Consider the following 21,879-nt stretch of genomic DNA (forward strand, 5'->3'; position numbering starts at 1 on the left):
AGCTATTAATAATGATGCATATAGGAGTTCATGGAGACAACCAAGTAACAGGTGGTAGAGATAATATTACGCTGGAAAAGAGCAGACCTGCCACTGCCCATGTGTCGGGAGGCTAATGTCTCACATTTATTGTCGTGAGCTAGAATGCACTCGAAACACAGAGAAATGTCACACAGATGTCATACACAACCTGCCAATCCAAGTCCAAGAGTTAGTTTATTGTACCAAACTCCCAATGCCAAAATCAAGGAAGAATTGCAAACGCTGCTTATGTTTCAAACTAATCAACTTTTCACTCTTAGCTATTGTATAAATAATTTAAAGCACCATTGAACAAACATTAACATCTCTCTCTCAGTCGCACTAGATCCTAAGTGCTATCAGCAATGTCAAGAAACCCCAACCCTAGTGCAGAGTTAGGCTTCTGGTGCACAACAGAGCATCTGGTATATTCAGTGCTTAGTGAGGTAATTGCACGTTCCAGCCTCAGGTTCTTCAAGCCTAAAACTACATATATACAAACCCAACTTACTCAATGTCTTGATTTTTTAAGTCTGTTTCACCTGGCAACCACCACTTCAATTCAGAACCTTAGAAAAATCAATCATATCTTCATGTCTCAAAACACCCCTTCAAGTATTTAACTCTACTCACCAAGTTTAAGTTTTTTGGTAATCTGCTTTTGGATAATACTTCTATACTAAAATGATGCTATAAATTCAACAGTGTAGTAATTGCAGTTCAGAGCAATCGGGCTCTGAACAAAATGAAAAAACACACTAGCATATACTTTTACAGATGTATAAAAATGCAGAGGAGTATAAAAATCTGAATTCTAGTTTTCTTCTGTTAATCTGTTTTTTTTAAATCACATTGCCTTATCTGTGAAAAGTGTTTATTGGTGGGAGAGTTGTACTACATGCATCTATTGCAATACATCAAACTCACACATGTAGCACAGTGCATTACAGGCATGGCTCACATGCTTTGTTTAAGTATAAGACTGAATTACCACAATATTTTAGGCATGTTGAATACAAAGTTTTGCAACAAAATGGCTTGAGTTTTCCTCAAAAAAGTCCAAATTTTCTGGAGCAAAAGGGTTTTTTAAATTGTTTTGATTGTATTGCCTTAGAGATCCTAGCTGAAATCTTACAACAGGATTAATGTAAATACTCCTGCGAAACACATCACAAATCATAAAAGTGCCCCAATCCTTTTTCATCCAGAATATGGCATAAGCAATGGTGTTTTCATCCCCTACTACTGTCTACACTGAGAAATAAATACAAGACCAAATGATTTACTTCTTAAAAGCCTTAGACGCTTCTATTCAATCAATTACTTGACTTGTAAACTTAGCTTATTTCTAAGTGACAGCCTGTAGTGTTTCCACCAATAAAACCTGATGTTAACTCCAGGTGGGATTCAACAATGTAAGGTTACCAAATAAAAGAATCGGACAGTGAAAGTATTAAACCAAACTCAGAAATATCGTTAGTCATTGTAAGTATGCAGATGCAGAGCCCCAGGACATCATGTATAGGTTGGAGTAAAGGTGATTCAAATCCTATGTCACACCTCTATCTATGCAAGCCAAATTTCAGGGAGTTGATACCCTCTGAACATCAGACACCTCACGTGGGCCCAGAAAGAGTCCATCTTAAATGACATCACACCATGTAAATCCTTCAAATGGCTGGTTGGTCTGACATGATGCATAGGCCACATTTATCCTTCTGATATTAAAAAACACAGTCCTCAAACCCAACCCCAGAAGGACAAAAGCACACTAACTGATTGAATAAATAAAATCACAATTGCACTAAATCACAATTTCATTATGTTTTCTCTCTCCTTAAGTCAAAAAAATTAAAAGTGCTTTAGTCTCTCTACATAACGTCTCCCTCTAAGCTCTTCCTTTTGGTTCCTGAAACTTCCAAAGCACTTCAGAGTGATCCCACACAGGAGCCAGTGCTCTTCATCTCGACATGAAGAGCTTCCTGGCATCCCTTCCCCACAGCAGGAAGCAGCTCTTGCAGCTCCTACTTTTCCAAAGACCATTTCTTAGAAGCTATTCCCTCTTACTCTTTTTCCATTCTTTTGTCTCATCAGACTTCTGTTTCCTTTTCTAGACAGTTCTTAGTAGGACAATCACTACCCAGATTTTGTCAAAGAATCTACTTCTTAGCAAGGTGCTGCTGTCTCTCCCAAGTATTTTTCTTCCAGAACAGGGCTGGTCTTTTACTTTTTGTTTTGACCTTACCAAGCAGGCTTTGTTGTACTCTAACAGAGGCTAATCCCATGAGGGGCCCAGCTCAGTAGCACAGTCTGTGGATAATAAAATCATGTGTCTCCAGGAATCACCAGCAACTGATGCTCCAAGCACTAGACACTTGAACCGCAGACTCCCAGCCAACATTCTCCAACTCAATTCTGGAAAGGCTAGGCTTGGCACAGCTGAGAAGCTGCATCTCAAGGCATTTAAGTTAACTCTTTCTTCTCCTGAAAGCACCAGTTAAGAGACTTTCTAGTGTCAGTTTTTATGAAGACTATGAATAATGAAATATAAAAGTTCACTTCTCATCATCTCATTCCTGACCTGGGGTTGAATTATAAGTGGTAAACTCAAGGTGAAAGGCTCCAAATCCCATTACACATTCCCGCAGCCATCTAGCATGCAACTGCCCCAAGCTGCTATTATTTTTAATCCTGTAATACTTGTGATAATAATAGCAATGATCAAAACTATTTTGTTTGTACCCTGAAGCACAATGGCACAGTTTTTGCAAATTTCAGCTAACTCACAAAAATCCAAGTTGAATAAGTAGGCTTTTTACAGGCTGATTTCTGTGTATTTACCAGAAGTCATTTCAGTAATATATTATGGGCAGAATCCAATTTCTTTATATGTCTCTCTTATCTTTTGTCTGCCCTTGTGCCTGTAGTAAGTATACATCTGTAAATTATTAGTAGTTGGATAACACAAAATGAAGCTAATGAGATAGGAGAAAAGGTGGAAAAATGTTGCTTCTGACTGAGAAGTTACTCAACAGAGAAGTGAACACATATGAGTACACAGTGAATAATTCCCTTTGAAATCTTATTTTATACATAAATAAAAATTTTAAAGGGCCCAAGTCACCACTGGCAAATAAAATCTCCAGACCCTAGTCAAGAACAACTCTGCAGATGACACTGTGAAAGACACGCCTTGCTCCAGGCCCGAATGAGTACCGTGTGCAGCCAAGGGAAGATCCACAGTGACAGCCATGTCTGTGTTAAGTTGGCTGCAAAGGGAAAATCTGTTGGGAAGTGGCAGTCTTCTAACAGCTAGTGAGGCCACCGCTTTTAAAGCGAGAACTTCATAGCAAATGGGTATCCTATAAAAAGAGTCCTTCCCTTACCCAGAATTTGACAAGGAAGAAGGCATTAGCTGGCCCCCTTTCAAAGAGCTCCTTCAGGCCCCCTTTTTTCTCAGGGAACTTGTCATAGATCTGCCGGATATCCACCGCCTCGAGGTAGGGGTCACTGTAGCTGGGGCTTGACCGCCCAATGTGCACAAACAGGTGTTTGTTATACTGCAAGAAGAAGGAAAACATGGAATTAGGAAATTTTTCAGTACTATACAGTACATACTGAACATTCATGACTCTTCACAGAGGACAACTGGAAGTCACTGAAGATTTGATAGCACTTCTAAAAGAGCAGAAGTATTAGCAGAAATGTCTTTGCTAATACCAGATCATGTGTTCTTTCTTTCCTATCAATACATCCATGCTTCTTGCTGCTTCTGAAACTTTGTTATTGGACTTTTTCCTATATTCACTCCTAAATCATTGCCTCATGCTGCTGCTTCATAATCTGAAATAACCTGAGATACAGAGTGTTACCTGTCGCAGGTCATTCAGTCAAACATCAATGTCCCTGTCCTGTGAAGAGCTGCCTGAAATCCCACTGCAAGGTACCAGCCACGTTTTCTGAACTTTCCCGTCTTGGTCAGAGAAAATGTAACTGGCCTATCACCAATGTACATCTCAAGATGCAGTATCACAAGGCTTAGTGAGACAGGCAAATCTTACTACTCCCATTTTAGAGGTGGCACCATGGAAACAAAATGATGCAAATTCATCCCAATTGCCTCCAAATTTAGGTTCCCAGCACACCAGAGAAATATGTGGCTTCAAGTTATCATCTGATTCTGGGTCTATCCTCCAAGGCTGGACAGGACAGCTAGAATAGCCCAGCAGGGACTGTACCACTGTTTTATGACTTCAGTGCCTTGAGTTCTGATATCCATAACCCTGAAAAGGGAGGCCAGAAGCACATGGCACAAAGCTGGCTATATTGCTGTAGACAATTCTATCCTCCTAGAGAAGGTTATCTTGTGTTTTCCAAAGGCGGATTTCTGTTCTCAGTCAAACAATGAAGCAAGTATTTCCATACACATATAATAGTATAACATATCCATGATGAACAGGAGCTACCTGAAGACCAAAAATTAATGAGAGGTGGAAATCAGGTGTGTATCTTACTGTGTCTTGGTCTTGTTGTTGTTCCAAGAATGCAGAGAATTCTAACATCCAAAGTTTGGAGCTAGCAACCCTTCGTCCTTGCCAAGCTGGTGCTGATGGGGAAGGCGAGGCACCAGGAGACTCAAATCCTAAGTATACAGGATTTATATAACAAAATTTAGAAAGATAACAGTTGGTAATAGCTTTCTAGTAGAGAACCTGTTGTCAAAGCTGACTAATTTCATTTTCTTATGACTTCAGTCAACATGCAAAAATATCATTCATGAGGTCCTCACTTTACCTGTGGTTAGAGTGGCTTGTCGGTTACCCACTGCTAAGACAGCATTGTCAGGGTTGGTAGTGGTGTAAAAGACAATCCACTTGGTTTTGACACTAGAAGAAACATGTTCAGCAACTTTAAGAGGACCTAGACTGAGCCCCAAATGAGCAGTGAAATAAACTACTTTCGTATCAGAATGAAGCATCGCCATTAACATGATCATTAACCTCTCAAAATGGGGAAGCTGAGAAGGAAGAGGCATTTGTTGTTCCACTTAATGAGAAATTGGAGAGGGAATAATGTTATGATGGAAAACAGTGTGCTAGTACATGCAGCATGGTGGAAGAACAGTAGACATACATAAATTTCTATTTTCTACTGAGCCAGGAGAAAAAGAAACCCTGAATTAACCACCTTAAAGCAAGTAAAAATGTAGGAACGGGTGATAAGGAGAAATCATATAAAAATGAATTTGGGACTCACTGAAATGTTTTAATAGGTAAAAATATTTAAAAAAAAAATTTTAAAACTTTTTAAAGTGTTGGCTATTTCCAGAAGTTGGAATATAATTCTGAAGCAAGAAAATACATTTCCTTACCTACCTGGTAATGGCAGCAGAGGCTGTACAGCATACGGTTGTTGAGAAAAAGGTTTCATGCTACAGAAGTACACAAAGAGAGATTGTTAACAAAAAAAACAAACCAAACTAAAAAATATTTTTGACCAACTGTTTCTGCATATTAGATCAAATATTTCTCCTGAGAGAAAAAGTGGCATAAGTGTCTGGGAAATTATCTTTCTGTGTGGGCAGGAGAGGGTCATGGAGAAAGACTCAAAAAACAGTAATGGGCCAGGACTTGACTGAATAAGATTTCCCTGCAGGTGTTCAGCAGGGTCTCCCTGCAGACTTGTTATTCAGAGATCCTTATCAGCCTGTTAGTACACTGGTGCCCATTCGTTTATCCTTTCCCTTCAACCCTGGATAGATTTAAATTTATGTAAGTGGCTATACATCTGGGCTAGATGCCTCTCAGACAGGAATAATGGCTTAGGTGAAGAACAGACACTCTCCAACTGCTTGTCCTTAAGTTGGCTTAAATTGCTTCTGTTAGATTATGTGATAAAAAGTGTATCTCCATACAAAGGAGCACAGAGGAACAATGGCAGGCAAAGCAACCTAAATAACAGTCTCACACAAATAAACCAAGGACCATCACTGGTAAAGGATCAGCCCATCAAAGCTCATCTCCACACTGGGGCAGGGGAGCCCCAGGAATGCTGTCAGAGAAACAGAGCCTCTGCCCCAGCATCTCTGAGGGCTGCCACAGGAGACCCATCAGCCCCATAGTCCCAGTGTGAAACCAGCCCAGTGAGCCAGCTGGGGAGGCTTACAAACCAGCCACCTTACAAACTGAGGGGGTTACTGCCTAGATGGTATGGGACACATTATGGAATGCAAGGGAAGAGCATTTTGGGATTGCACAAGATTTATTATAGGGATGTTTAGGGCAAGTATGGCAATAAAAGGTGCCAGTCACATGTAAGAATGTCAGTACAGTTGTCTGTCCATGCCCTGCACCTTGTCAGTGCTGCCTGTCCCATCTTCTTACTAAATTCTATTCCTAATTCTTTTCCTACATGAGGACCTCTCAATTATGTGTGTGTGTGTGTGCTTGTTTCTGAAGTGTCAGCAGTGAGGGTGTGATCAGTAGCAATTATCAAGCCAGACTAGCCAGCATGGTTTGGGAGCTCACAGTCAAGAGGTTCAGGCTAAATGGCAGAGAGACTATGGAACCTAGAGGTTGGTTGACTGAAAAGGGTGTGGGGGTGTGGTGTGCTGTGTGCATGTATGTGTATTTGTGTTGCATGTTGTCTGTCTGTGCTCCTCCGTGTGGCCTGCAGCGTGTATATGTGCGTAAGTGCAAAGTACATGCATATTTGTGTGTGCGCGCACCAGAAATACATGCTCAGCCTTGCTACTGGTTTAATTTAGGAGCATGGGGCTGCAGCAGCCTCACCTCTATCAGGCTGCTAGATTCAACAGCTCCCTAAAATAACCCATATTAGGCTGCTTGAGTCATGAAACACATTACAGTGATGTAATCCATGTTGAAGGTACCATATGAAGACATAAGGTCTTATGTACTTAAGATTCTTTCATGACTCTGTCTTTGTCTTCAACCATGGTCCTTAAGCCTCAGATCCAGAGTCAGGGAATCTGAGAGCAAAGATTATGTTATCTTAGCATTTTATAAGTCCTGTAATAGCTAATGGTGTTCCTCAGGCAGCACAGAGGCAGCAGCAGAAGCACCTGTTTTGTATGCTCACATGAATGAATACTCACTCTTGGGAAGATCCAGATTGGCCTGGCAAAGCACCTTGCCAAAACTGCAAGAGAACAACATACAGGCAAAATCATCACTCAGGACAGAGATTAAAAGCACAGCTTGCTCCTTTCTGAGGAAAGAAACTTCAAGCTCACACACTTTTAAAGATGTGACAGAGTTACACCTTTTCTTTCTGCCTTCCTGGTTTCATCCTTGAGGAGCTGTTGACTGATCTTCATTTTCTTTCTACACACTACTACTAGTGACATACAAGCAACTGATCCAATAGTGGTTTTCAATGTTAAATACTACATATGCAACTTGTACCTTCATCTCCAAAGCTTTCATGATACTCATCACTCTCTTAGAGGGATCAATTTCCCCAGGAGAGCTCCATGGGAGTACTTTAGCAGAAATAAATGCTCAGCAAAAGCTTACTAGGCTGAACTCAAAAGTTAGGGAATGCTGACAGGCCTCCTCTGTTAAATATTTTGTATAAGGGCCATCAACTTGTGATCTAAGCACTCAGGATGAGCTTTGGAATGATAAACTTAAGAAAGGGTCAGGATGGCCCAAACGGTTTTAATCCAACAAGATCCTGGACTAGGAAAGTGATACAGATACCTAAAAATATTTCAGGCAGCTGAAAACCCAAGGGATCTGATTATTCTCTTACTTGTGTCATTTTAAAATAAGCATATAGTAAAACTCTATTGTTTTACATCAGTGTGAGCAGAGAATCAGATCCAAACTCTTGAAGCCATATTACAGATTTGTTCTGCAAAGACAATGTCTTTTGGCCCATTCTTTCTGATGTTCTCAGGATTTTCCTGAGTAGGTCCCAATGCCCTTTCAAATACTCAAGTGACTTCAGCCCAACCCCAACAAGACACGAATTCACTCACCCCAGAAACTGCAGGATAGGCTGGTCGTGGGAGACCAGGCAAGGCCATTTTACTATGGAAGGCAGTTGCAGAGATAATCTGGGCAGATGACATTGTAGCCATACTCTGCATGGCTTTATCTTTAGCTGCCTGATCCTATGGACAAGAGTAGAAACAGAAAAAGCAGAATTATTATAATGATAAAGAAGTTGCCTGGTCTAATGCTGCATAAGCAAAATTCTCATCAGCTTCTTTGTAGGGAACACCCATCTCTGAAAACTGGTCAGCAGACTAACCAGTAACTGTCCTAAGAACTCTTCAAAACATCTCAAGTCTTTCACCCATTACTAGAGCTTCAGATGTGATTAATCATCCTCTCTGAAATGCTGGAATCACTGGTTTAGAGACTTCTTTCTGTCTGAAGGCTTTCAGCTGCACAGCTGAAATGTTTTTTTATAGCAAGTACAACCCTAACTGACTCTTGTGTTTTAGTAGCTGGTAAGAATATTCAATGGGAAAGACTCTTGCTCATTAGAAAACCCCTCTAAAAACAATCTCACAAAAGAAGTTTGTCATCATCACTTCAAAAAGACTACCTCAATATGGGACAGCATTAGCGTTAGGTAGAGTTGATCATTTTATTCCTATCCCTGGGGAAACAGGAAATCTTAATAATCTCCCAGGGCACATATGCAAGGACAGTCCTTTCTGTATTTTAACAGGGCTGTGGAATTGCACACATTTTTACAGGCAATGACAATGCAACAACTAGGGGGTCTGATGTATGTTTAAAACAAATAGCATTTTTAATTTCTTCTTCCAAGGAATAAATAGACAAACAGCATCACTTCCCCACATTCTGCCTTTCCTACTACATCCCCTACAATTAATCTTCATCCTTCAAACACTCCACATTTATCTGTGACATTATAATTATAATGGTAATGTCACAGATGAATTCATGGCTTGGAGAAACTGCTGAAAGAGGTAGGCTCTTCCTGTCTTCAGGAATTCTCACTTCCCACTTTCATTCATTGAACTGCAGTAAATTCTCACCCTCAGGTCTCCATTCTCTTTAACCCCTCCATTTTCTCTAAGGTTTCCTAAAGTTCAAAGCTCAGGGATTCTGATTTGTCTAACACAAAAACATTCAGAGGAGGAATAACAAAAGTTTAAGAATAAATTACAACGTTTAAGTGGAATTATTGGTAGGAATGGGCAAAACTTACATATCTTCTTTTTTGCAGTATCTGTGACTCCTGTTAGTATCATTCAAATGAATAGAAGGGAAACATTCTGACTGATGAGAAAGTTCCTAAGATACTCCAAAGCCATGGGAAGGTTTTCAGAACCCTGTTTAGATGATCCTTTAGGGAGTACTCTAAGGATTAGTTACAACATTTTTTAAGGGTAAGGATTCTCTTCTGTTTTTTCATGACATACATAAGGATGTTTTCCTAGTTGCCACTACAGAAAAGGATTTTTTTCCTTCCCTTACTTTCTCACTGGGAAAATTGTATTTGTCTACCTGAGTTAATACATGAGTTTATGGGAGAGAAGTATTTTATATATATTCAAGTGTTAAAGTATCAATGAACAATTAAGAAGTGAAAATATTTTATCTATTAACCCGTTGTGTTTTTCTGTTTTGTTGAAATACCTGACAGACTACTGGAAAAAGCATGTTTTTGAAGAAGACATCTCCTTTCTCTTTCAGCTAACAGTTCTGTATTAATTTGTATCGTGTTTCCAGTACGAAAAAAAAAATAATAAAAGAAGCAACAAAAACTTTTACCAAACATTTTCAATATTTGTATTTTCTTATTCTCAAAACACATAATAATAATAACAATAACAATGACCACCACCATAATTTCCCTCTTTTTCCTCAGTACAGGTGATGTCTATTAGCCACCCAGGACATGGAAAACTACTGACTTCTGGGAACAGACTTTTCTCCAAATTTTACCCTACTTTCCCACCTCTATCTGTTATAGGCACAGTGCACACTTAGAGAAGACACCCCAATTTGTGTGAAGACAGTAGTATTATAGTAATTGCTCTGAAAAGTCAGTGTGTAGCTGCTCTGATCTCTAGGATACAAATATGAAAATGTATACTCGCTATGGAAAATGAACAGTGAAGGAAGAACACACAGCTATCACCAGGAACTGGAAGAAGGGCAGCAGCTTTTATGATTTCATTTCGTGCTCTATGAAAATGATTAGTAAAAAACAAAGAAGTAAATGAGTTGAATCAGTGCTACAGACTTGCCTCGGCAGGCAGAAACAAACACTTTGGTACTGAGGGACGGTTCACTGCAGGCAGCTGGGCAGAGCTCACAGCGTGGCCTGGCGTGGTGTAAAAGGAGAACAACCAGTGGCTCCATGGAGCTCCCTGAGACACCTTCGTTCCCTGAGAACAAAACCAGCCAGCTCCTCTGTGCTAAATGGAAACAGGCTCAGCTGACTGACTGGCTTTTTAATCATGCCAAATCCCGGAGCTGTTACATGCAAGGAACAGAATTAAGGTTACAGATATAAGCAGCAGTAAATCTTTTCACACCCCAGGCAGTTGTTTCCTACTCGCTCTAACTTGCCTTTTAAGCAGGCTTCCACCTGAACTGACCACTTAACAGCACCACGGGTTTCATGTTTAGGCAGCCCCACCTAGAAGCACGGAATTAGATAGTTGTAATTTGGGGCTCCTTCTCTTTATCCGAGCAGCTGGAAACACAGCAGGCTAATGACGTACACAACACCATTTTAGAAAATGGAGCTGAGGATGGGATGTGGGGGGTGCAGTTATGACTTATAGGTAACCACTGTTTGCAGTAGAGGTATGTGCACTTCAGCACTGGTCGAGACTGAGTGCCAAAAGTTCATTCATAAGACAGTCCACTTCTCCAGGTGCCCAGCAGGGAGTTGCCCAGCCAGCCAAAAGGAAGCACATACTAACAGCTGTCCACTCAACAATTGGGGCTGGATGGGGCTGTCAAGATCCTCATCATCCCCTGAAGCATGGAAGATCAGGGAAGCAAACATACTTCCCTCCAGATCACTCACTGACATACCAAGTCAGGATGGTCAGCATACACCTTCCTTCTCCGGTTGTCTCAGTGATACATAACAAGGACTGGACCCCACACCCTGCTTGGCAAGCCCCTTCTGGATGGTTCACATTCTAACAGGAGACACCCTCTTGTGCAATTGTCACCCATAAACTCAACCTTCTTGAGATTTCTGGCAAGTCAGTCTGAGCACACAGACCTGCTTCAAATCTGAGTGGAAATAAATGTGAATGGATATCAGTCCTAGAGCATGATCTCAGAGCTCTTCCTACAGAAAAGAAAACACAGATTTGTTCAAGCAAGTAGTTAACTATTTTCTTTCTCATTAGCCCAGGGATCTTCAAATGAGGTTGGAATTATTCAAGAGGCAAAGTCTATTCGGCTGGCATCACTTTACCTGAGAAGATGCTAGCTGGTTTTATTGCTTCCTCTTAACAGTTACGCCAACTCCGAACACTTTCTCACGGACGACTCCACATCACTACCGCTAGTAGATGTGGAACTCGCACTTCTGTAACTGTAACACTACTCTTTCCCAAGGCCACCACAACACCAGGGAATGACTACTAGTCTGTATTTGTAACCATGAACCCCTCCTTCTCAGGTAAATACTCTTTGCATACTCCCAAGTCTAAGGATCTCTCAGACTTGTATGACAGCAGCATAAAACAGGTAGAAATCAGACATATAAAATTTAAAGTTATTGCTTCTTTATTCTGTAAATAGAATTGTTCCAGATGTCACAGAGGTACAACAATACAAGTGTTTGCACAACACTTCTTGGGAAATACCCTTTCCTTCCCAGCTTACTACAGTTCAGTGACCCTTTTTTAAGGCTATTCAAAGAGGGAATGGATGACTCAGGGGGCTTGCATGGAATGTTAAAGGATATCCATCATACCTTGAGCTTGGCTTGGATCTCTCTAGCTTTCCGCCTTGCCAGGACCTGGATGTGACTAGATACCTGCATCAAAAAACAAAACCCATCTTCATTCCAGAGGAGTACTTGGTAGCTACTTGCAGAATTAAACATACTTTAGGCACTTTGTGCAACAGGGAGTTATTTAGGGTTGGGGGATGCGTGGCTGAGATAGCAATGAGATGCTTTTCTGAACATAACTTAAAGTGTCATGAAATGAGGTGAGGGGCCAGCAAAGATGGGCCATTTAAAGCCTTTTCCAATTCAAATGGCTTTATCAAACCAGAGACCTCCTCTAAAACTAAAGAACCCATCCTTACATCTAGGGACTGAGAGTTCTGATCTCTTTGCTCACCATCTTGGCCTCCTCTTCGGAAAAGGCATACCCATGTTTCATATCCCTTGCCACTATATAATGACTCTCAGAATTTCCTCATATCTAATGTGGGCCAAAATGTATCAGAATAATTTAGGTTGGAAGGATCCTCTGGATGTCATCCACCAACCCCCTACCCAAAGCAGATGTAGGTTGCTCAGTACTTTGCCCAGCACAGATAGACTGAACTATCATTCCCAGATTACAAAGATTCCTTTTTCATCCTGTGTGCCAGGTATTTTCAAAATCACCATTGCTGTCCATCTATCTGGGCTGAAAAAAGAATCTTCATATAGAGGACCACTGATGTTCATAGAAATGTTTGTAGACCCAACAAATAAAATCACAGTAGAAGAATTTGGGTGTCACAATGTGGTTTGGAGACATGAGCATTACAGTCCTACTGTAAAATGCCTGAGCTGACTCTTCCCACCATTCTTATTAACCAGCTCAGCACAACAACCTCTTTCTAGCAAAGCCAGAAATTAAGAGCAAGTGAAGAGCAAGGGATTTGTTTTCATAAGCCCCCATCATGTCTACTGGTCCAAAGAAGCTAATGTCTACAGGGAAAACTTTACACTTACCTGTTTCCTTGTGCGTGTTTTCCCTGTTCTCAGCTTAATATAGCGGGCAATCAGCTCATTTCGGCCTGGAAGAGAAATAATGCAAATATAGGTTTAGAAAGCTATGAACCCTGGGAAAATATGCACAAAGGAATTATCTGTCTATAGACATCAGCACTGGGATGATACTCTGTCACATTATTCTCTATCTTAGAAAAGGTACTCATTAGTTCACATGGTAGAGGTCTTAGTTTTAGAAGCAGAACTTTGGCCTGCAAATTCTATTTCCCAGCTTGCATCTGTATAACTTAAAATTACCAATAGAAAGGAGAATCATATGCTTTGCTTAATAATTACACTACCATAGTGTGTAAAGCTGTAAACATGGATCAAGATTGCCAGTACAAGAAGAAGGAAAGCCACTCACACTAAAACATTCAGAAAGGCAAGAAAGAAAATCCAGAAAATAACAAGCCAGTCAGCCTTATCTCAATCCCTGGGAGGTGATGGCACATGTAATCCTGGAAACCATTTCCAGATACATGAAGGTGATTGGAAGTAGTCCACATAGATTTACAAATGGGAAAACTTACTTAACCAACCTGATAGTTTCTACAGTGAGGTGACTAGCTTGGTGGATGAGTAGAGAACTGTATACTTTGTGACTCTGGCAAGGCCTTTGAATCTGTCTCCCATAACATCCTCATGGGCAACCTGACAAAGCAAGGGTTAGGTAAGCAGAGGGGGTGGGTTGAAAACTGGCTGAAGGGATGGGGTCCTGGCTGACAACAAGCAGACAATGAGCCACCACCGCACCCTCGTGGCAAAGAAGGCCAACAACATCCCAGGATGAATTAGGAGAATTGTTGCCGGCAGGTCAAGGAAGGAGATCTCTACTCAGCACTGCTGGGGCAACATCTGGAATACAGTTCTGGGCTCCTTGGCACAAGAAAGATGTGGATATACTAGAGTGAGTCCAGTACAAGGTCCACAAAAATTATTAAGGGAGTGAAGAATCTTTCATATCAGGAAAGTCTGAGAGAACTGGGACTGTTCAGCCTGGAGAAGACTCAGGGAGAGTTTTTGCCAATGCATATAAATACCCGATGGGAAGCAATGAAGAAGAGGGACCCAGCCTCCTCTCAATAGTGCCCAGTGATAGGACAAGAAACAACTGGTGTAAACTAAAACAAATTAAAGTCCATCTGAAAACAAGAAAAATAAGAAGAAAAAAAAACAAACCAAACCAAAACACCAACTTTTTTACTGTAAGGGTGGCCAAACATTGTCACAGGCTGCCCAGAGAGGCTGTAGAGTCTCCATCCTTGAAGGATGCTCAAAACCTGACTGGACACAATCCTGGGCAACCTGCTGTAGCTGACACTGAGCAGTAGGGCCAGACTTGATAATCTGAGGAGATCCTTTCCGACCTAAATGAGTCTGTCATTCTGTGAATCTAAATACAAGAAAATAAACAACAATGGGGAAGTACATAGAAACAGTTACACAGAATTTATCAGTGTGACGTGATACAGTGAATGAAAAGTGCTTTTGGGCTCTTGCAGATATTCCCCCCAAAAAAGAGCATTCTCAGAGAAGATATAGAGAAGGAAGCTTAACTTTGTGGGGAGCTCCAACAAACAGGAAGGTGAGGCACTGGCTGGGAGAGGTGAAGGAATCCTTGTCCAATTATGGAGCAAGCACACATTGCAGGCACTGAAAACAGGTTTTACATCTTGATTTTAAGAGATGACAGTGACATTATGCCCTTCAGGGCCAAGGAAAATGAAGACAAGTAGTTTTATGTTCAATATGAGAAGAGAAGTCAGTGCAGATGCAAAAAAAAACATAGTCATAGTGACAGATGAGGGAAATGGTCTTAACATCTACATGCATGAAATGGCTAACAAAACATGAAGCTACAGGGTCACTGATACAGAATTTGAAAATGCTTGGAATGAGAGCAGGAAACTGCAGAAGACTCAGGTGCAGGATTTGAAAATCAGGAAGAGAAGCAGAGAAGGCTGAGCTACAGAAGTAAGCTTAGATCAAATTCACAGCTAGCACCACAGAACTGCTTAAGAGTGGACACCAAGACACGAGGCAGACTGTGAAGGTTCCATACACTGGCTCCCATGTAAAAATCTATGTAAAATCTAAGCAGACACACAAATTTTATTCTCTTTCGGGAGGTGGAGGAATAAAGAGCAGAAACAGAAAAGCAGCAGCTATAGATTTGAACTCTAGACTGAATCAATGCAGAAACCATAATAGAAAGAACGGGCTCTGCAAAATAATACATTTGTGGTGACCACACTAGTAGCAGATACAATACTGCAATAGAAAGTTGGGAGTGGGAAGTGAAAGGCTGTGAGACAAATTAAATGGCTGCAAGTGTTCGAGGAACGAAGCAGGAATTAACTTGTAAGCAAAGCCACAGCTCTTGTGAAGTTTATTTATAACAAAATTATAAAAACACAGTATTTTCTGTGGAAAATTTATGGGCTGAATGGAGAACTTGTATGTTAGGACATCATAGACTATCAAAAAAGCAAGCAGTGAAAATAGATACAGTATTTATTCCAGTAGTTTAATATTCCATGAAAAGTTGTCACTTGTTTTTATTTTAAATGCTTGTTTAATTCAACCCTGAAAAAAATGAATGCTAGGAAAGACTCTATGCTAGAAATTGACCACTGAACCCTTTAGGGAAGGGCTGTCAAAGCTCCTAATCCCATCTGTTTCTGAAACAGTAGAATGTAAAATGTCCATGACTGCATTTAGGCCATGTCCATGAAACATATCCAAAGCACACATATCAGCAGGAAAGCATTTTACATTTACAGGTCTTAATCTTTTCCTAATGGTGCCATTACAGAAGCTCTCCTTATTCCCCTGGGAGAAGAATGAGGTCTGTAGCTGAGAAAACAGCTCCAGCTCCTCTATACAAAAAATTAGAAATTATTTCTCTGCCAGAAACGCAATGCCCAGCATGTAACCACTGACCCCTTCAGTTCCCACAATTTCAGCATTAGCACAGTAACATGCCCAGGAGAGTTTGATGTGAGCAGATGCTGTTATGTTACCTTCCACCTGGCTGCTTTTCCAAACAGTGTAACCATTTTCCAAAGCTGAAAACAATTACCAGTGACACACACCCACATCACCTTTTTCTAGCACCATGAATAATACTTATGGCTTTTCAAAGCCTCCATCTGTTGAACATGGATCCAAGTTGAAAGGTAAGAAACAACTGAAGTGATTATTCTTGCACAGATGCCATCATATACAAAATTTCAGAAGTACAGTTTGACACATCTCAGAAGTGGGAAATGTGCAGAACAAAACAAGGTGCTCAAACCCCTTTATCTCTAAAAAAATGAAGAAGGAAAATTTATATATACCAAGAGAACCCTATGAGGGGCAAGAGGAATGAGTTAATGGAAGAGAGAATAAAAACTAGCCTTGAGAAAAAGTGGATGTGAAGAATTTAAGGCAAATTTTTAAAGCGTGCACATTGGCCTATACTAACAATTTGAGTATATGGAAACTCTCCAGACAGTGGCTCAAATATGGGTCATCCTTGCAAAACTAATTTCAGTGGATTCTCAGTTAGATATAATAAATGTTATGGAGCAAATTTAGCTTTGCCATGTTTCCATTAAAGTCATGAAACTCTACAAACTGAGCAGTCAGACAGAGCACTATTCTGCTTCGGCAGTAGAGGGCTGCAGGGATAATCTGTGTGTGACAATGCCATGAACAGCCCCATGCCAGCCACTGTTGATTCCAACCATCTTCAAAATGAATGAAAAAAAACTCATTCAAAAAAAATCATTCAAAATCTCAACCAGTCAGAAGCTACCCTTGCTCAAACATATTTTGGAAAGGGCAATAGGCACTAGGGGCAGGAGACACACAAGGAGAAACAGAAAAGGAATTGCAAAAAAGAGACATGAGGATGCACAGAAGAAGAAATGCAAGGTATGTAAAAAGACACACTTGGAGAAAATGAAGGAGAAAAGAAGACACATGGTAGGGGACATTGTTGGGGATGTGGATGGAAAAGTACTCTTGCAAAGAGGTGCTCCATGGCAGAAGGAGTACACTTTGAGGCAACTACAACCCATGAAGGACTAATGCCAGAGCAGGGACAACCCTAACAGGATTGCAGCCCATCAAGAACCCAGGTAGGAACAGAGGAGCAGCAGGAAGCAAGGAGCACCAGAAGACCTAAAAAGCAAGGACTGGCAGAAAGAAATCTTTACACAGTGACACCAATCTCCTGCACCACTCAGCACCTCATCAAAGGAATTAGGAGGGCCTGAGTGTTACAGAGAATAAAACAAGGGAAACTGAGACTAGGAAGTGGGGAGGAGAGGCAATAAACCGTATTCGAGCCTGGGAAAGTGGGAGATGGTTCCCTAAGTGTTTGTTTATCTGTTTGACATCATCAGCAAAAACTGCAAAGCTTTCTCAGGCCATGTACTTCACTGGAGAAGACAAGAGGGAGAAGAAGCTGTTGTACAAATTGCACATATTAGAAGCTGGTATAGAAATTATCTAGAGAGAGCATTCAAATGTAGATCCTCAAAAATTCCAGTTTTAGAATTCACTTCCCACTTGCCACCACCTCTCATACAGCCTTCCTCTTCCAGAAGTCTGTCCCTACAGAGCCAGAGAATAACAGAAAGGTGGCAGGGTATATTAAGCTAATAAAGATACTGGTAGCAAAAAAATACCAGACATTAGCATCAGAGGGATTACTAAATATAGAACTATGCAAATTGCCAAGCCCAGTAAACTGCTGCAAGAACATATTAAATTACCATGAATCAAATCTGCAAGTCCTAAATGTCTGTTGTTTTTCTTGTAAGTTAGATACAAGCAGGTATTATGTAGCTAGAAGCCTGTAGGTTCACAGCCTCTGGAAAGCACTTTCTTTGTTCTAGCCAAGTGAGGAGTGCTAGTCTTCGCTGACCCTGCGACCAGAGTTGTGAAACAGACAGAGCTATCATAAACTGTCAGATGGTTCATTTTTTAGAGCCATGTAAAGTGTTCCTCAGTGAACTGATCATATGTTGTGTTCTTAGAATAACTCCCACTGAGGCCTGCTGTGGTCATCAGAACCTGCCAACAGTTGTGCCTTCTCTGTTGAAACGGCGCATTGGGTTTCACGAAGCTCTAGCCAACATACCAACTGCAGTGCAGCACCCAAAAGCTCTTTATCCTCCCAGTATTCTTCCCACTGGAAGCATGGCATGAAAAAAGGAGTAGGGAGGTAAAGAACATAAGAGAGTATCTCTCACTCCTAACAGATACATTTCCAAGGGTATCAATTTAGCTCCCACTCTGTCCTACACTAAATTGCAAAATTTTGTATTCAGTAGTTATCCAGGAAGGTGTTGCTAAGAGAAGTGAATAAAGAGGCTTTTTGATTCTCCATTCTACACCTGCATGCCTTTCAATACAAGAAGAGAGAAGTGTCTGCCTGTAAGGAAGGGGGGAAAAATCAAGGGAATTCCCATAGCCATAGAAAGCATTTCCCAGTCCTACCCAAACCTTTGTGCTGATTTTCTGCTACTAAGAGTATATTACTACTTGGACAAGAGGCAGATTAAGCATCTCTTTAAGCTTTATACTTCCTCGCACACCTGTTGCCAAAGACAGCAGAACCGCCAAAAACCTCTCTTCTGTGATGAGCGAGAGAAAAGAACTCAATGATTTCTGCAAAATCCTTCCAGTGGGAAACTGCGTGAAAGTATCCGTTTCTCGGTAGCAATATCTTTTCTGTACACAAAGCAAACCTGTGCACCTACCTGTGAAGTGCAGCAAAGGTAAGAGAATAACAGAAGTAATTATCCAGCTGTATCCAGTGAAAGGTTAATCAAAGCCATCTTCCTGATGCACAGCCTTACTTTCCATCTTGCATGCCACTGCCTCCTCCTCCCAGCTACACTAAGTGTCTTCCTGAGCATCACCATTTCCAAAACCAGTGCTACATGTGTCAAAAAACACATTTTTGTCTTTCTGAGGGCTAATCTCATCTTCTCATCAAGATACACAGACACTCAACTCTTAATTGCATAATCCTTAACATTAGTTTTAATGCTATCTTTACTAGACCTTCCCTTCATCGTAAACTATCTTTTCTTACCAAAGCCTTGGTGAGAAGATTCTGCTAGCTTCCTAGTTTCCTAGCTCAGTTTTTTTGAGGCAAGAGAAAATGCAATATATGACATTTCCTTCTCTGGCCTGGGTTCCTTTCATCCCTTTCTATCTTCCTTGACTTTCGGCAATCATTAATGTTGCATCTTTCGTGATTATTTAGCATGCTAGCTTTCAACCTTAAAATCTCTTTTTCAGAAAAGTTGTTTATGAAGTTCTAGACTTTGGCCTCTACCTCTCCCAGAGGTCCTCCCTCTCTTTCTGAGCTTTGTCTTGATGTACAACTTATATAATACAGTGATGAAGTTCAGCACCCAACCTCTTTCAAAGGCTCAATCCTTCCCTCCCTCTGTTTCAACTCCTACTTTTACTATTAATTCCACTACCAGAGCTGAGGCTGTCCCCGAAGTCAATAAAAATTCTGCGATAACCATCTCCCTATTCACTGCTATCTTTCCAGCTCTCCTTGGGAACCTCCACCCTCACTTCCCCATCATTAATTTCTAACCTCTGTTGTTTGCTCTTCACTGGTCTTCAGTCTTTGTTGGTACCTATAAACTAAACATACTGAGCAAATAATGCAGCATGGTGTCTTGTTTTTCCCATTTATCCAGACTGCAACTGTGGCAAATCCCAGTGGGGACTAGCCCAAACAGCAGTGAACAATCGCAAGAGAAGCATGTTAGTTTTAGTTAGGAGCTGAAGACAACTCTTTAAATGCTGTATTAATAATGACAAAGTTCACTCTGATCAAACTCCTTTCAAGGTTCTTTTTAAACTATTTTTTATTCCTAACTTCTACACTGAATCCAGAGAACTGTATTCAGGAGGCAATAAAATAACTTAATACACTCCACTGACCATCACACTGGGATCATTTCTCTTGAAAGAGATCACAGAAAACCATACTGCATTTTACTGCACTGACCTGTCCTATGAAGACATCTCTCCCCCCAACAATGCAGAACTTCAGTGTTCGAGTTCACATAGCACAGTTACACATACCAGAGAATTTTATATTCAGCTGTGAGAAGAAAGTTTCTCACTTATCATTTATTCCATGCTTCAGTTTGCTCACGCAGTCCCTACAATAAGGGGATTTTGAAATGAAGACTCAAAGAAAGCTGAGCCAGTACTTTTGAAAAATACAAAAAAAAAAAAAGCAGATCCCTGAAAACACGATATTGAAGTGATTAACACCACCACATTGTCAGCTCTTCCCTGACATACCTGTTTTCATCATTTGACCATGCAAGTGTTGAGCTCCTTTTCTGAAATGACAAAGAAGTTGAAGCTTTATTTGCTGGGCAGAATGTGCCGGTCAAGCATCTCACATGGGGAAATGGAAGTCAGCTGGATCAATCTGCCTAAGGTCATAAAACTCTGTTGTCTTATTTACTAACTGGTCTAAATAGAAACCCCATCTTGCATAAAAGGCTTTTTGCTGGGAAGGTTTAGTGTTTTAGTGTTTACTCATCTCCTTTTCTACTCTGTAACTTAAATTCACAACTTGAAACACAAGAAGTGCTATACCCATTTAGAAAATGGTGTTTCTACACTTCACACAAGTTACATGAATGAGGAGGGATAATTACAAACCCTGCAGGTTTTGGGAAGCTTCTTATTGGTTCCAAACAAGGAGTGGAGATAAAAAGTCAGTCACCATGGGTGTAGATACAGCAACAAATTCTTTATCAGCAAAACAACTGGAAGAGGTTCCCTCCTCCTCAGCTGGTCATTCCTCCTGCAATATTCCACCAATTCCTGTGTGCATCCATACCAATTAAATTTCTGGAAGAAGTGGAGGCAAGGGGGAAGGACTGACATGCACCACTCTGTATTACCAAAAGTTTAAAAATAAGTCCCCCCACCCTCCATTTGGATTGTGGGTTTGTTTTGTTTTTCCCAATCAGCCTATTTTTAATTGGATTGATGAACTAATTCATTTTGTGGCTACATTAACCATGGAACTGGCACAGCAGAGAGAACAGAGAAGGAATCAGGGCAGAACTTCTTAAACCAGTTTTGCCACCAGGGAAACTGTAGCCTGGAACTGTGCTCCACCTAACCCTCACACACATACAGACTGGTAAGAAAATGGTCAAGGCTTTTCCTGTGCCTGCATGTCCTGGGTTGAGTGAGTGGTGGAGTATTTTGGTGGCAGGGGAGGGGGCTATAGGGGTGACCCCCTGTGAGAAGCTTCTTGAAGTTTCCCAGCTCCAAGTCAGCTCCACCTCTGCACCAAAACTGAGCCCATCAGCTGCGCCTCTGCGATAACGTATTTAAGAAGGGACGTGGTGACGGGCAGTGGGACTGGTGAGGAGGAGTTGGGGCAGCTGCATGAACACCAAGGTCAGTGGAGGAATGGAGGAAGAAAGGAGGGGGGAGGTGTGCCGGAGCAGAGACCCCCCTGTACCCTGTGGGGAGACGGCAGGGCGGCCCCCCCTGCCACCTATGGAGATCTACAGTGGAGCAGACATTGATTTATGGCCTGTGTTTTTCACCTGGTTGATCAAGGTGCTGTACCCAAAGAAGGCCGGGGTCTTGTGGGAAAAGGCAGCCCCGCTGCTGTAGTTCAGCGCTGTGAGGATTGCAGCATGCGGGGGAGTCCCACGCCGGAGCAGCTCGGGAAGGGCTGCAGCCGTGGGAGGGAATCCAGTCGGAGAAATTTGGTGACCCATGACGGAGCAGTGTGGGGAATGCTGCGGCCCGTGGGAGGAACTCATGGGGAGGGGGACCACGATGGAGCAGGGGGAACAAGTTCCAGAAGCTCCCCCC

General features: G+C 41.4%; 1 protein-coding gene across 1 annotated transcript in view; it reads right to left on the reverse strand.

The window, feature by feature from the left end:
• Positions 1-21,879, reverse strand: part of TEAD4 (TEA domain transcription factor 4) — a 68,715-nt gene that overhangs the window by 17,501 nt on the left and 29,335 nt on the right. Inside the window, exons 4-10 of the mRNA XM_042795542.1 lie at positions 12,955-13,019; positions 11,977-12,039; positions 8,027-8,161; positions 7,139-7,182; positions 5,397-5,452; positions 4,536-4,663; positions 3,408-3,581 (exon numbers count right to left, since the gene is read on the reverse strand). Coding sequence (XP_042651476.1) covers positions 3,408-3,581; positions 4,536-4,663; positions 5,397-5,452; positions 7,139-7,182; positions 8,027-8,161; positions 11,977-12,039; positions 12,955-13,019 — 665 coding nt within the window. The remainder of the gene's footprint in view (positions 1-3,407; positions 3,582-4,535; positions 4,664-5,396; positions 5,453-7,138; positions 7,183-8,026; positions 8,162-11,976; positions 12,040-12,954; positions 13,020-21,879) is intronic.

Source organism: Tyto alba, unplaced genomic scaffold (assembly GCF_018691265.1).
Source record: "Tyto alba isolate M040663 unplaced genomic scaffold, T.alba_DEE_v4.0 Super-Scaffold_21, whole genome shotgun sequence".
Lineage (NCBI taxonomy): Eukaryota > Metazoa > Chordata > Aves > Strigiformes > Tytonidae > Tyto > Tyto alba.